Source organism: Thalassophryne amazonica, chromosome 14 (assembly GCF_902500255.1).
Source record: "Thalassophryne amazonica chromosome 14, fThaAma1.1, whole genome shotgun sequence".
Taxonomy (NCBI): domain Eukaryota; kingdom Metazoa; phylum Chordata; class Actinopteri; order Batrachoidiformes; family Batrachoididae; genus Thalassophryne; species Thalassophryne amazonica.
The window spans coordinates 98,621,718-98,638,288 of NC_047116.1; the positions used below are offsets into that span (position 1 = coordinate 98,621,718).

General features: G+C 42.0%; 1 protein-coding gene across 1 annotated transcript in view; it reads left to right on the plus strand.

The window, feature by feature from the left end:
* itgb5 (integrin, beta 5) overlaps window positions 1-16,571 on the plus strand; it is a 161,623-nt gene that overhangs the window by 11,565 nt on the left and 133,487 nt on the right. The window contains exons 2-4 of the mRNA XM_034186204.1: window positions 2,607-2,692; window positions 13,167-13,371; window positions 13,469-13,718. Coding sequence (XP_034042095.1) covers window positions 2,607-2,692; window positions 13,167-13,371; window positions 13,469-13,718 — 541 coding nt within the window. The remainder of the gene's footprint in view (window positions 1-2,606; window positions 2,693-13,166; window positions 13,372-13,468; window positions 13,719-16,571) is intronic.

The window sequence follows — 16,571 nt, forward strand, 5'->3', positions numbered from 1 at the left end:
CCAGGTCCACCGCACTATACGACATTCCCATCACACACAAAAACAACAATGCTTGCAGAGTTATAACTCCGTTTGCAAGCATGCATACAGTTATCACAGCTGGATGAAATAAACCATTAACAAATGAAGAATATTGTAATTACATTCTCTAAAATGTGCAAACTTTTGTGCTTCCAGCACAGGTTTCCAGTCCTTGTCTCCAGTGCATCACTGTGCTCTCAGATTTATCACTGGTAGTAGCCATCTTACCCATCACTGTGAACTCTATGCCCAAGCTGGCATGTCTTCTTTGGAGGGCAAGGTGGCACACGCATAGGATGACTTTGGTATAGAAGGCTCTTGTTGGACTGGTTCCTACCCATCTGTCCACTTTTCTGCAGACAACTGTAAGCTGTGATGCCTTACATTCAAATTACATTTTATGTTTTTCTCTTCCCCGTGTTCAAACGGAAAAGGGAACGAAAGCTTTTAGTTTTACCTCCCCCTTTTCTTGGAATGCCCTCCAAATGGAATTGAAACTGCCTGGGCTGGTTTCACAGCTTTCCGAAAAATGACAACGGAAATCTTTTGGACAGTGTGTATGTCTTTAACCCTGTTTCTGTGTAGGCTCTCAGTTGTCCAGGTGGTTTCCATAGTAGAGAAGCTTGTATTTTTCAACTGGACTGGGTTGCTTGACGTGAGGATGTTTCGCTTCAAATCACAGAAGCTTCCTCAGCTAAAATTCTTGCTCTGGTAGTCTGACTTCTGTCTTGACACTTGTAGAGAAGAATAAACCAGAAGCCAACAAAAGCTGGAGTTTTTTAACCTAACCAGACCCCACCTACTGAGAGGCTGACTGCTATAGGCTAGTGACTAAACAATAGCTCTAATTAACCCAGTCCAGTTGAAGATTCAAGCTTCTCTACTCTTTAACCCTGTCTTAGACCATGAGCTTTATTGCGCCAGAGCTTGCAATGTTATTTAAATTAATTATTGTGTCCACTGGTTAGCTGCTTGTGTTGTATTTTATGGTGGATGTGTTTTATTATTACTTTGCCTGTTGGCGTGTGCTGTTGCCTTCTTGGCCAGGTCACCCCTGTGAAAGAGGTCTTGATCTCAGTGGGTTTTCTTATCTTGTTAAATGAAAAATGAAATGAAATTATTTCCAACTCTTAAACTTGTGCAAGTCCTGATGTAACTGATAAAATAAAATTATTCATATTGTGTCTGAAAAATGCACAACAGATTCAGAGTTATTTTTAGCCATAAAAGTGATGTAACCTCAGGTTCTGTCTGAAGGTCAGTCCACCTGTGTCCACTTCATGTCTTACTCCAGGACATACAGTCAATCTGTGCTGCTTTTTTTTTTTTCTCCAAATGTAATATGGCTTTAATTTGGTTTTCAAATCAAATTCTTGTATTTTGCGATCAACATATGTCTATCTGCACTGTGTCTTCAGAAAAACTAAACAAAACAACACTGAATGCATCTCAGTACTGAATAATAATGATTGCATACTGTGAAAGTGGTGTCTCTGATTCCACTCCTGCAGTATTCACACACACACACACACAGAGACATGTAGAACTATGGTTCCACTATGTGGCACTGCTGTCTTTTGTCCACAGAAAAACTATGTCCCTCCACCAGAAGCCGGCTCCTGGTAGCTTAGGATAGCTGTCGGTTTACCTCAGCTTGGCCAATATCACAAAGGGTGAACTTGGTCCACATCCATCTGTCCTGTTAAGAGCGCTCACTCATTGATGTTTTCTGTACGACTCTGTGATCACAGAAGCAGCTTCCTCAGCGCAACTTGCCAGTGTCCCGTACATAGCATCTCATCTTAGCTTTGTGCAACTCAGCAGTGCAATACACAAACATGGCCTGTTCCACGCTTTCAGGCAAAGAAACATGCTTTAGGAATTTTCTGCTGGCCACATGAAAGGAAAGAATAAAATTGGTGGTTAGATCCATGTTTTGAAGACCATGCTCATGTTGTGCTGGGCTTCACTTCTGATGTTTGTCCAAGATGCACTACACAAAAAAATCCTCTGACTTTCCTCCTCAAAATATTATCTTTGGAAGATCTGTCCACCTAATAAGCAATGCTAGTCATTTTAGTGCATCCTTGTAAATCACACATTTTAACCTTTCAACATATTCACCTTCAAAGACCACAAAAACACTCATTTCACACTATAAAATATTCAGTTTTTCCTCATTCATTTCAGTAGAGGCCCTCGAGGGGGCGTTACCATACATGATGTCATCAAAGTCCGCATTCCTCACTGCTTGATGTTTCTGAGCGTTTATCAGCAGCAGGTGAAATCAGGCTAAATTCCTCATGTTTGAGTTAATTTTGTCACGGCACATGGCACCAAAAATAAAACAAAATACATCAATATTTTTATAATTCTTAGAATAGTTAGCTCATTTGAGATTTTATTTACGAGTGATACACACTTTAAGCTCCAGATCTGATGTAATGTATTTGTAAAGAACACGTAGCAGTGTTGACTAAGAGCCGTCCAGATATCGGGCACGGACTGCAGTCCGAGCTTGAAGAAATGAGCGGGTTGATCACTTTTCAATTGCTGTGTGACTGCTGCTGTTTGCTGTGTTCCAGGTCTCAACACATGTCTGAGCGGCAGCACCACATCCTGTGAAGAGTGTCTGCTCGTCCACCCCAGCTGTGCCTGGTGTGCTCAAGAGGTATAAAACTGTCCTGGATCCAGTGGGCCTTCAGTCTTTGGGTCTGAGGGAGGGTGAACAGACACTGTTCCATCTGAGGCACTTTACAATAATGCTCTCTCTCTCCCTCCCACACACACTCACATACATGTATGATTTTCCTTTCAGACAGGGAGTTAAACAGAAGTCACAAACCTGCAATTCTAGCCTCTGACACCACCTCCCTAAGTAGATAAATTTTGGGTAAATTTGATGGAAAATAAATGATTTCTCCAAACAACACACACACAGCGTGGGTAAAATAAGTATTGAGCAAGTCACCATTTTTCCTCAGTAAATATATTTCTAAAGGTGCTATTGACATGAAAGTTTCACCAGATGTCTGTAAAAACCAAAGTAATCCACAATGCAAAGACGTTAAACCATAGATGTCTATAAAATATGTGTAATAATGTGAAATGACACAGGGAAATATTGACCACCTGAAGAAAGGGAGGTGCAAAAGGTGTGGAAGGACAAGACACCAGCTGAAATCTTTCAGTAATTAGAAAGCAGTCCTGCCCCTTGACAGTGCAAGTTAATTTCGGCTGGTTCAGTCCCAACTGATGGCCTATAAAAAGCTGTTTCATTACCAAGGTGTCATACAAGAAACATCTCATGACGGGTAAAAGCAAAGAGCTTTCTCAAGAGCTTCACAACCTTATTGTTGCATATCATGCATTGGTTACAGAAGGATTTCTAAACTTCTGAATGTTCCAGTGAGCACTGTTGGGCTATAATCTAAATGTGGAAAGAACATCATTTCACCAGAAACTGGCCACGATCAGGTGTTCCTCGCAAGATTACTGACAGAGGAATGAAAAGAATGATCAGAACAGCTGTTCAAGAGCCAAGTACCACTTGTGGAGAGCAACAGAACAATTGTTTCAAAGAAAAAAATAAGTTATCCACTCATCCACCATGGCTTGTGTGCACGCTCACCATTCAAGACTCCACTACTCAAGAAGAAACATGTCAAAGCTTGTTTAAAGTTTGCTGCACAACATTTAGACAAGCCTATGAAATACTGGGAGAATGTAGTCTGGAAAGCTTTGCGCCATGCGGCACTGCCGCGATGCGCGGAATTCCTCTGCTTCTCTTTCCATGACAAAAACTCCTGTAACAGTGGAATGTGCCGTTCATTTCCAAACTGGACGCTGTGTTTTATCCGGGACGTCCTCTGACTAGCACAGGAATTGCGGAAGCCATGGACATCAGCACTTTTTCGGCACATTGAGACAGACGTGCGGAGGAATTCCACGCATCGCGGTGGAGCCGCATGGCGCAAAGCAACGCCGTGATGAAGCCTCACAGGACATGTTCTGGCATGTCCAGGCTCATCCACAATTTCTCGGTTAGTCACACGACTGAAAAACCACCGACAGCCGTCTGAAAGCCATCTCAAAGCCGTCCTGTGAGACCAACACGGAGGTGGTTTTGTCCCGTGCCATGAGCGGCACGGTGGCGCATCCATCCGCTTTTCTTTCCATGAAAAAAACTCCTGTAACAGTAGAATGTGCCGAAAAAAATGCTGATGTCCACGTCTCCTGCCATTTTTGTGTAAGTCAGACGACGTCACGGATCAACAAAGCCTTCACGTTGGAAATGATCTGGTTGTTTCAGCGGGGTTTCGATCGGCCTGTCGATCAGCGCTCGGAGCGCGGCACGCTCTCAGCAGCTGTGGGCGGTCTTTAAACCGTCTGGAGCACTCCTTAATCTGTGTAATCCCCATAAAATCGTCCCTCAAAGCCATCTGAATTTTCCGAATGGTGTCCACCTGGAGGTCTCTCACAGTTTCTGGAAAAAATTGATGCAGCAAAGCTCCAAATCGTTCAGACATTTATTCGCAATAAAAATCCGACGAGAGGGGTGGACCAGTGCTCACACAAAGCCTGCTCACAGGCGAATGACGCAACCGACAAGCGTGAAAAAACTCACGCATGCGCACGAAGGTTCAAGCTTGGCTGATGCAATCACACGTGATTCAAATCCATATGGTTTTTGAAAAAAATAAAAAGGTCGGATACTTTTCTAACAGACCTCGTAAACTGTGATTAAAAACATGCTGACATTTGTTTGCAATAATGAAGAAGCAGTGCTTTCACAAAATTATACTCTTTTTATGCATTTTTCTTAGGGGGGGGCCCTGCCTGGGCACTATTTTTGGCATCAAAATTGGGCCTGTCGCGCCAAAATCATCATAGCTGGCGCAAATGTGATGGCAGATTTGGAATCTGTGGATGTTTTGGCCCTTGAAAACATCTTCAGATAATTTTCAGTGACCTACCTTGATGTGATACGGATGAAAAAAGCAGTGATCAGTGACAATACACTGAATGTCAGACATGGAAACTGGACGGATTCATACTCGCGAGGTGAAAACGCCATCTGGCGGAAACTGGCGGTATATCACAGATTGGCGGTTCTAAGGGCCCGGCCTCACTGGGGAGAGGATTAATTGCGCATGAATTGAGTATACAACAGTCGGGCATTCATTGCCATCTGCAATACAATTGGCCAAAAATGACAAATGTCTCAGTATAAATTACGGACATATTAATAATGTATAGCGAATATATAACAAACAATCACTGATGTATAATGCATGTATTGAGAAAACGGATCGGACGCATTGCGATTATCATGGAAGTATTATGGATGTATTGAGAATGCATTGCGCACGTGTTGCAGAAACAGCGCTTATATTGCGCATGCACGGCATCTGCATTGCGGTCATAAAAGAAGTGCATTCAGGCCACTATTCGTGTCAACACCACAGTGACATGTCTACACGACCGATGTCAAAGAAGCAGGGGAAGAAGAGGCAGAAGACTGCTGCTGATGCAGCAGAGAGGGGTCCATCTCCCACCCCACCTCCTCCAGCAACAGATAGGGCCAGGTCTCCCACCCCACCCCTTGAAGCTGCTGCGGTCGATGAGGTCGTGGAATTCATTACTGGACTTAGACAAGTTGATTGGAATGTTGTTGGATGGCAGCAATTCTCACACTACATCTTTGGGGATCCATAACTACATCTGTATGTCTCCACAGCTGGACTGGCAATGACTGGCAAATGTGTCGATTTATGTAGTACTTTGGGTTTATGTGAAGTGTTTGTTATGCATTCGCAAATTGTCCGCAAATCTTATTCAAAGCATACGTAATACAAACGCTTTATTTGTGGCCAGTCTGTATGCATTCGCTACAAAATATTTTAGTTCGTGACGTGGATGTGATATGCACACTATATATCTGTTTTACACACTGTCCCAGTCCGCTGCCAAGCCGCAATACCCCATCAGTTGCGGATATCAGAGGATATACAGCGTATAGATTATGTATTGCGTATGTAAGGCGGATGTCATCCGCAGCCAAAATTTTGTGCAGCTCAAAAATCCTGGCAACAGAAAAGCGTGCCTCCACGGATAATTGCGGACATGTGTGGATGTCGGCCGACTCATACTAGCATGTTTCACGGATATGGTGGATGTTTAGCGAATATACACTAATTTTGTGCGCAATTCATGCGCATATCTTCCTAAACGCCAGTGGGACCAGGCCATAATTAACTGCAAAATGTGGGCAGTTAATGGGATTTGTGAAAGAGACATGATGTGTGTCCGTAACTACAGAGGATATGGGAAGATCAAGAGTATAGAGATGATGTGTGAGGTGAGCAGGTCCAGAGAACATTGAGGACAAAAAATGCGACCTCCACACTTAGTATATAGACATCAGTAAAACCTTTGCACCGGGCCAGTAAGCCAAAGCACCAGCTTGTGTCAAGTGTGTTTTTATATATATCGAAATGTTTTGGGAAGCAAAAATAAAAAATTGAATGAAAAGCTGTACTCTCCCTGGCACAACAATACATTTTTGATTCTGACAGATGAAAAATCAGAGTGCAGCTGATTTATTGATATAACAAATATAATATGCTGATTTAAAGATGTGACCAGTGAATTCTTCCTTAATTTCAGAGCTGAATTTATAATTGTTAGGCCTCAGTTTCTGAACACTCATTTCTGTCCAGCAAGTGCTGACTTTACTAGTGCATATACAACAATTAAATTTGTTTTATTTAAAAAAAAACAAAAAAAAACAAAATGGGCATAGCAATAGGTGAGAATGTCTGATATTGGATTTTTGCTGATATTTTCACACAAATTTTGACTGCTTTTTTTTCCCCCTCTTACTTTCACTGATGAGCACCAAGTCTCCCCTGCACTGAACTGTTCTAGCGTTGTGTACAAAAAGTATGACAAACAGCATTGAGTCAACCCTAAATGTATCATTTACAGATAATACATTTGTGATGACATGGAATTGAACACGATCGCTTAAGATGACACGTTTGCTTCCTATAATAACAGATTAATTCTCAGTTACCAAATTTAATTACATCAGAGATGTTTATGAAAATCATGACATATTTCCAAATGGCAAAATGACTTCACCAGCTACCAGACAACTTGGGCTTCAAGGATGTTGGTCAAGGGTGTCTTCCTAGCAGTAGTGACCGTGATACAAATTATGTTATTCCACCATACCTACTCACTTTTTTTGTATTCTTCTTTCTCATTTTTCTTCTTCTTTCTTCTTTTTCTTCTGCTGGGAATCAAAGGTACGACCCTCAGTGATGCCCTGCGGTGCTTTAAGTTATGAAGTGGGCAGGTCTTTTATTGCAGTCCACTCTGACAGGGAGACCACTTGGAAACACCAGAAGCTGTGATCTGGAGTTGCATCAGGGATGAGATGAGATTTATTGTCATTACACGAGAGCAACAACAACGAAATTACGTTTACACTCCAATTGTCTCAGACAAAATACAGCAATTAATCCACAGTTATTATTAGTTTACCGTAATAATGTCACACATCAGAATTAAGACAACACATATACATTTGACATTGTTTATATGCACTAATCTTGAAGCAGTCCGTCATCCAAATTGAAGCAGAGTGGATGAAAGCTGCAGCAGGAGGGGCCTGCGCCGCCAAGCTTGAGGAGTTGAAGGCTGCAGCAGTAAAAACTGCACTGCCTTCGAGGTGGCAGGGAGGCAGCCAGGGTGAGGAGAGTGGAGAGACGAGGGGGGAGGGTGGGTAATAGGGATGGAAGGAGGGAAACATGCGTCGTGTGCAGATGAGTTATTTTTCTGTCAGTTTCTGTCCATGTGTGTGTAAAATCTGACGTTGATAGGCAATAGCAGGCCTGGGGGGGTTGGTAGATGGATGAGAAGGGGGAGCCAAATTCCTTCACCAAGGCCGTAGATTCTTCTGGGGTTAGGCATCTGGGGGAATAGCATTCAGCGTAAAGCTTATGTGGACCCAAAATAAATTAACACTGGTCAACACGATTTTTCTTGTATGGAGTTTTTCAATGGATTTTGGGTAATTTAGAGGTGCTGAATCTGAATCTGTTGTTAGTTTTTGCCAATCACATCACGGTTTTGAGATATGGAAACATATCGTTTTTAAAAGATTGAGATTTTTTGCCGAAAGTTAAAAAAAATTTACGTTGAGTCAAACATATATTTAAAACGACAACATTTCTTAACCTTACTACTTTGTCTGGAAACAGCTATATTTCTAACTTTGTGGCTACTTCTCATATCAAGCGTTGAAGCAAAAGCTGCAGTCTCTGACCCTAACCCATAAACGATATTATGGCTCTTGTTCACATTTTGCGAACCTGGTTTAAAACTATGGTTTTGAAGCTGCTTCTGTGCATGATTAGTGGAATCAAACTCATGAATGAATGAGCAGCATTTGTGGAATCCATCAATATGGAACATGCAGATTGGGGGAAAAAAAACATAATGTGATAGAGCAAATCTGAGCTAGTATTCACATTCAGCACCCCAAACTTACCCTAAATCACTTCTCAAAATTATTGACCAGTATTATCTGTAGCAGATTTCAATGATCAGAATCAGAATCGAATTTAATGCCAAGTAGGTTCGCACATACAAAGAATTTGATTTGATATTTTGGTGCATAAATATTAAGAACAAGAAAAGAAAAAAAAAAACACTTCTGTAAGAAGTAAAAGAGTCAGATAGGCAATACTATATTTACTGGTAAATAAATATAACTATAACGTAGTGGAGTGGGACTGTGCAAAAACAGGTGATTGGAGTACAGGTGTACAGTACCTTTCAGTGCAGGGATGTACAATCTGTACTTTGTGGTGGGGGGGGGGGTAGGTTAAATGAGGTTCTCTGACATTATTAGTCTGGCTGCACATGGAACAAAACTGTTTTTGTGTCTTGAGGTTTTGATCCTGAAGGACCTCAGCCGTCTGCTACAGGGGAGGGTGACAGAAAGTTTGTGTCCTGGTTGAGAGGGATCGTCCACTATCTTCCTTGCTTGCCTCAGGGCCCTGGAGGTATACAGGTCCTGTAGGGATGGCAGATTTCAGTTGATCACCTTCTCTGCTGTGTGGGTGGTACACTGCAGTCTGCTTCTGTCCTTAGCAGTGGCAACAGTGTACCAGATGGTGATGGAAAAGGAGATGATGGACTCAGTGATGATGGACTCAATGAAAAAACAAAATTTAAACCCACTAAATGTGGCTAAAACCTTTGAACCACTGTTTGTGATTTAAAGCAGCTCAGTAATGATTACACAGGACAAGGAGAATATTAATGAAATAATTTTAGTCCAGCATATTCATGAACACCTCAGTCTTTAACAGTGTGAGCATTAGGATTGCGTATCAAGAACCGGTTCTTTTTGGGTATCGTTAAGAAATTATTCTGTCTACCGATATCAATAGTCTTTTTGCTTAACGATTCCCTTATCAGTCCTTCAGAGCAGCCATTGTTTTTGAGGGTGTTTGTCGGGAAAATGATCATTCCTCTACGTTGATTACAGACCCTGCAGCGCCTCTGTAATCATCCGCTTCTGTAGCGCGACTCCACTTTGAAGCGTGAACCAACAAAGCACTGCTTTGATCCGCTGGCTCGTTGGTTCTTTGATTCGCTGCTCTTCAGAAGCGGCAAGTCCGCTTCTTAACCCCTCTCAAAGCCATTAAAATATGTCAATCGTAAGTCACTTTTGTGTGGATTAACGTCACTAACTGGGACTCTTGTCTTGTTGCAGTCAAGACACAAGAATTGTCCTCCGTTCCATTGGCACAGCTCCAAACACTGCACGGCTCTCTGGCGAGACAGAGTCCAGTCAGAATTAATAACTTCAAAACGAATTGCTGGTTTAAATAAAATGACACCTCTTTCCAAACGCTGTAATACAGACAAACTACAATCAACTAAAATGTTTTTTCCTCCCAAAATGAGACGTCCTGCATTCTTTATGAATTACATCCTGACGTGCAGCACAGCTGCAAGAGCTCAGGTTAGATGTATGGAAAGACATTCATGCCTAGGGTTGGGTATCAAGAACTGGTTCTTTTTGAGTATCGTTAAGAAATGATTTGATCCACCGATATCAATAGTCTTTTGCTTAACGATTCCCTTATCAGTCTTTCAGAGCAGCCGTTGTTTTTGAGGGTGTTTATTGGGAAAAATGATCATTCCTCGACGTTGATTACAGTTCCTGCAGCGGCTCTGTAATCAACTGTTTCTGCAGCGTGACTCCACTTTGAAGCGTGAACCAATGAAACAATGCTTCGATCCACGAGCTTGTTGATTCTTTGATTCGCTGTACTTCAGAAACTGCAAGTCCATTTCTTAACCCCTCTCAAAGCCATTAAAATATCGTGAGTCACTTCTGTGTGGATTAAAGTTACTAACTGGGACTCTTGTCTTGCAGTCAAGAAACGAGAATCGTCCTCCATTCTGTTGAGACAGCTTCAAACGCTGCGTGCCGGGACAGAGTCCGGTCGGAATTAACTTCAAAATGAATTTCCACTTTAAATAAAATGACACCTCTTACAAACGTTGTATTACAGACAATAAACTACAGTCGACTAAAATGTTTTTTTCCTCCCAAAATGAGACGTCCTGCATTCTTTATAAATTACATCCTGATGTGCAGCACAGCAGCTGTAAGAGCTCAGCTCAGAGGTATGGAAAGACATCCATGCCAATAATGTCTGAAAGGAAATGCTTTTGACAAAAACTACAGATTTTGTTTATTTCTCTTTATGTCCAGAGATCAAGGATCCACCATGTAGAGTTTGTGTCCAAAGTTTAAGGATCCAGTGACCAGTGTTGTATAGTAACGAAGTAAAAATACTTCACTACTGTACTTAAGTACGTTTTGAAAGACTTTGTACTTTATTTGAGTTTTTTAATTCAGCTTACTTTCACTTTTACTTCACTACATTTCCGACCTTAATTGCACACTTCTACTCTGATACATTTTCTATGTGCCATGCCGTTACTCGTTACAAAACACACACACACAGACAAAAAAAGTTGTGTTTTCACCCAGAGACACCACTGATTACTAGTGACTGCAACAAAGTCAGGCCGATTTGTCATGAGGCATGTCCGGTAGGCTTTTTTGCAGTTGCGCACTTGGGGGGTGTTTGCCAGGACAATTATAATTTCTCTACATTGATTACAGATGTGAAGTGGGTCTGTAATCAACTTTTCTGCAGCGCGGCTTTGCTTTGAACCTTGAACCAATCGAAGCAGTGATTCGCAGGTCGAAGCAGTGCTTCGATCTACGATTCATGGATTTTATTTCGCTTTATCCTAATTTTTTCCCTCTAAAACCATGATAAGCATATGTCTGTGATAGAGGTGCACCGATCAGGATTTTTTAGGCCGATCACTGAAATTTTGATCTGCCGATACCGATCAAGTACATATTTGGATCATGCCCAAAATAAGACTATAGGTCTAATGTATAGGACTATTTTTGCATTAAAACTTAATGATGAAAACAAAAAACATGCATTCAAATAAAGACACTAGAATAAACTGCCAACTTTTGTTTTATCACACTGACTTTGTTCTACCAGCAAGCTTTTCTTTTCCATGTTTCATGTTGCTCAGGTTACAGCCTACAGAGAATACATTGAGAATGTAAAATACAGCCCTCATTCTATGGGGTTAAAACTGTCTCATTAATATTTGTAAATGCACACAGAGTGATCTATAAAAAATCATTGATTTGCAAATGTGTTCAGATATCCACAAATGCAAATTTCATATTTGTAACGTGTAAATTGGTCTTTGCAAATAATGTATTTGCAAATATAAAACTTAATTTGTAAAAAAAAAAAAAAAAATTTGTAAAACTTGTATTTGTGAATTGAGTTTCAGCATTTGTGGATCACCAATTACATGCATTCATCGCTTTCCTCTGTGACGTAATTTTGAGATATTCTTTTCGCGAAATCCACAGATCCACAAACAAATCAATCAATCAATTTTTTTTTTATTTCGAACTTAGTTGTCAATTCCAGTATCATGGCAGTTCACAATATAAGCAAATCAAATGAACAAAGCTTCTTTGTACTCTCTGTACCTCTACACTCATGAAAAAATAAACAAAATCAAACCTACTGATACACAAATACACACTCACGCACACTGCATATCCACTAGATGGCAGTGTGGTTCCATTCATTACACAGCAGTCTATTTAGATCTCTCAGAGCCATTTGAGTCATTTTGACTTCTGATATGAGCTGGACGGACATGGACTACATTAGATGATGGCGACTGCTCTCCTTGTCCGTCCAGCTCATATCAGAAGTCAAAATGAGTTTACGTCACAGAGGAAAGCGTGTCATGACATCACCAAGCGCTCCCTGCACTACTGCCTGCACTGTTGTGATCGGTACTTTTTGATTGGCGCATTTTGCCGATCACCGATCAAACCGATCAAGGCGTGATCGGCCGATAATGATCGGTGCCTGATCGATCGGTGCACCTCTAGTCTGTGAGTAATATTTAATATTTTTATGTTAAACCGACCTGTTATGGTCTTCTGAAACAGTTGATAGATGTATTTTATAACTTAAAAACGGGACCAATGCTAACGCGTTAGCATGTCTATGGTGTTTTCAATGTTAAAGTTAGCATTAATCTGTTCTCTCTGCCTTTAGTGGTAATAATGACTTTTAGTCTCTGCGTTTACCGAGATAAAAATTTTATCAATACCCATCACTACCTGTAATAACACTGTCTGTTCCTGTTGAATAATGGAATTTAATTTAACAAACCCCTGTTATTTTAACATGAATGCATTTTGAAAAAAATTATTTGTGTGTGTGTGTGACATAAAATTTTATACTGGTTATCTGCCATCACATTGACAATCTACTTTTATTCTGAAAGATGTTCAGTATTAACATTCCCTGGTAGTGACTTTGCACATTTTACTTGCTGCCTGCATCAGCAGAAACCAACAGATTGTAAATGTTCAGAGAAATATTTCTTTAGGAAACACAGTGATGCTTTTGAAGGCCAAACTATGCTAGAAGACTTTAGGGCAATCCCAGAGTCAGTGACCTCAGGGTGGACTCTTTGTTCTGCAGGATTTTGGGAAGGGATGGATTTCACGGTGTGACTTTGTTCAAAACCTGCTGAAGAGGGGCTGTGAGACTCGGTTCATTGAGTTTCCCAAAAGCACCGTCTCAGTCCTGCAGAATCAGCCCCTGAGTTCTAAAGGGTCCAGCTTGGCCCATTATGATGATGTGATCCAGATTATGCCTCAGAGGATTTCTCTGAACCTGCGACCAGGTCAGTGATAGCTTTCGTGTCGTCCTCTGTCCCTTTCTGTTCCCTGACGTTTCTGCTTATATAGTGATTGACAGTTGTAGTTATCATGTCTATGCAGGAGACCACACCTGGTTCGACGTGCAGGTCCGGCAGGTGGAGGACTACCCAGTGGACCTGTACTACCTGATGGACCTCTCCCTTTCCATGAAGGACGATCTGGACACAATCCGTAACCTGGGCACCAAACTGGCTCAGGAGATGGGAAAGCTGACCAGCAATTTCAGGCTGGGCTTTGGTTCCTTTGTGGACAAAAACATGTCCCCGTTCTCCTACACAGCACCCAAGTACCAGCAGAACCCCTGCAGTGGGTGGGTCCAAAGCTTTGATAGATGATGTGTTGGTGTAGTGTGCATGTGAGAACTCAGTGCTGCTGCTTGGCCCTGTTTGTCCTCAGAAGAATGTAGGGGTTTTGTTTCCCAACATGGCACCTTGTTTCCCAGGCTGCTAACCTGGTTAAAAAGCTGGACACGTGGCACTAACCTAATGGCCAGTGCCACGCACCACTTCCCATTTGGGTTATGTCATTGCTGTGTTCATGCATGTGTGATTGAGCAAACAAACCCTAAAGAAGCAGAGCGCATATTTTCAAGCAAACACAAATATCAACATTACGACCTCCTTCTGAAGAACACACATGGAGGGTTCCAGAGTCGGGGTCCAGTGTCTGTCTGCCTGTCAAGACGCAACATTCCCGCTAATTAATTACAGTCACTTCCATGTGTGTGGACCTGGATTTTCTCAGAGTACTCCACTAAAAACAAAAGGTCAGTACAATGTTGGTTGGCAGCCCTGTTCAGACTGTGAAAATCCACTTGGACTGAGCTTTTTGGATACTCTTCAATCTGACAGGGGAGTTTCTCTCTGCTGAAAATGTCTGCCACAGTGACTGAGGAAACTGATGAGTAACAGACATAAAAAACAAACTAAATAAGTCAGACATCAGCCGGATGAGACAAAAAATATATAACGTAATGATAAAATACCCTTGACTGTATGAGCATAAAAATAGGAAACAGAATGTGACCTTTTGACTCTTAAAATACAACCCCAATTCTAATGAAGTTATGTAAATAAAAACAGAATACAATGATTTACAAATCCTCTTCAACCTGTCTTCAATTGAATACACCACAAAGACAAGATATTTAATGTTCAAACTGATAAATTTTTTTGTTTCTGTGTAAATATTTGCTCATTTTGAAATGGAGGCCTGCAACACGTTTCCAAAAAGCTGGGACAGTGGTATGTTTACAACCGTGTTACATCACCTTTCCTTCTAACAACACTCAATAAGCGTTTGGGAACTGAGGACACTAATTGTGAGTGTCATGATTGGGTATCCAGGAGCATCCCCAAAAGGCTCAGCCGTTCATAAGCAAAGATGGGGCAAGGATCACCACTTTCTGAACAACTGCATGAAAAAATAGTCCAACAGTTTAAGAACAATGTTTCTCAACGTTCAGTTGCAAGGAATTTAGGGATTCCATCATCTACAGTCCATAATATAATCAGAAGATTCAGAGAATCTGGAGAACTTTCTACACGTAAGCAGCAAGGCCGAAAACAAACACTGACTGCCCGTGACCTTCGATCCCTCAGGTGGCACTGCATTAAAAAATCATTGTGTAAAGAATCTTACCGCGTGGGCTCAGGAACACTTCAGAAAACCATTGTCAGTTAACACTGTTCTTCACTACATCTACAAGTGCAAGTTAAAACTCTACCATGCAAAGTGAAAGCCAAACATCACCAACATCCAGAAACGCCGCCGCCTTCTCTGGGCCCGAGCTCATTTGAAATGGACAGACACAAAGTGGAAAAGTGTGCTGTGGTCTGATGAGTCCACATTTCAAATTGTTTTTGGAAATCATGGACGTCCTGTCCTCCAGACAAAAGAGGAAAAAGACCATCCAGATTGTTACAGCACAAAGTTCAAAAGCCAGCATCTGTGATGGTATGGGGGTGTGTTAGTGCCCATGGCATGGACAGCTTACACATCTGTGATGGCACCATCAATGCTGAAAGGTACATCCAGGTTTTGGAGCAACACATGCTGCCATCCAAGCAACGTCTTTTTCAGGGACGTCCCTGCTTATTTTAGCAAGACAATGTCAAGCCACATTCTGCACGTGTTACAACAGCGTGGCTTCGTAGTAAAAGAGTGCGGGTACTAGACTGGCCTGCCTGCAGTCCAGACCTGTCACCCATTGAAAATGTGTGGCGCATTATGAAGCGCAACATACGACAGCGGAGACCCCGGACTGTTGAACAACTGAAGTCGTACATCAAGCAAGAATGGGAAATGTGCGCATGCATGATTTTTTTCACGCCTGTCGATTGCGTCATTTGCTTGTAAGCAGCCTTTGTGTGAGGATGGGTGGAGTCTCTTGTCGTTTTTTCTTTGCAAGGAAATGGAGGAACGACTGGCGCAGCGGGACTGCATCAAATTTTGCCAGAAACTGGGCGACAGCCAGGTGGAAACCATTTGAATTATGCAGATGGCTTTTGGTGACGATCCTCTGGGCATCACACAGATTAAGGAGCAGTACAACCAGTTTAAAGATGGCCGCACAACGGTGGAGAGCGAGCCGCGCTCCGGGCAGCCATCAACATGCTGAAATGACCAGATCATTTCCAAAGTGAACGCTGTGGTGATGCGGGACCGTCGTGTGATTATCCGAGAAATTGCAGAAGAGGTGGACATCAGCACTTTTTCGGCACATTCCACTGTGACAGAAGATTTTGCCATGAAAACAGTTGCAGCGAAATTCATCGGCGCGAAGCTGATGGTGCAGCAAAAGCGCCTCCGTGTTGAAGACTCACGGGACATGTTGTGACATGTCCACCTCGTCCACAATTTCTCGGATAGTCACACGACTGAAAAGCCACCGAAAGCCGTCTCAATCTTCCGAATGGTGGACGAGCTGGGCATGTCACAACATGTCCTGTGAGACTTCAACACAAAGGCACTTTTGCTGCGCCATCAGCTTTGTGCCGATGAATTTCGCTGCATATGTTTTCATGGCAAAATCTTCTGTCACAGTGGAATGTGCCGAAAAAGTGCTGATGTCCACCTCTTCCGCAATTTCTCGGATAGTCACACGACGGTCCCACATCACCACAGCATTCACTTTGGAAATGATCTGGTCATTGTGCTAGGA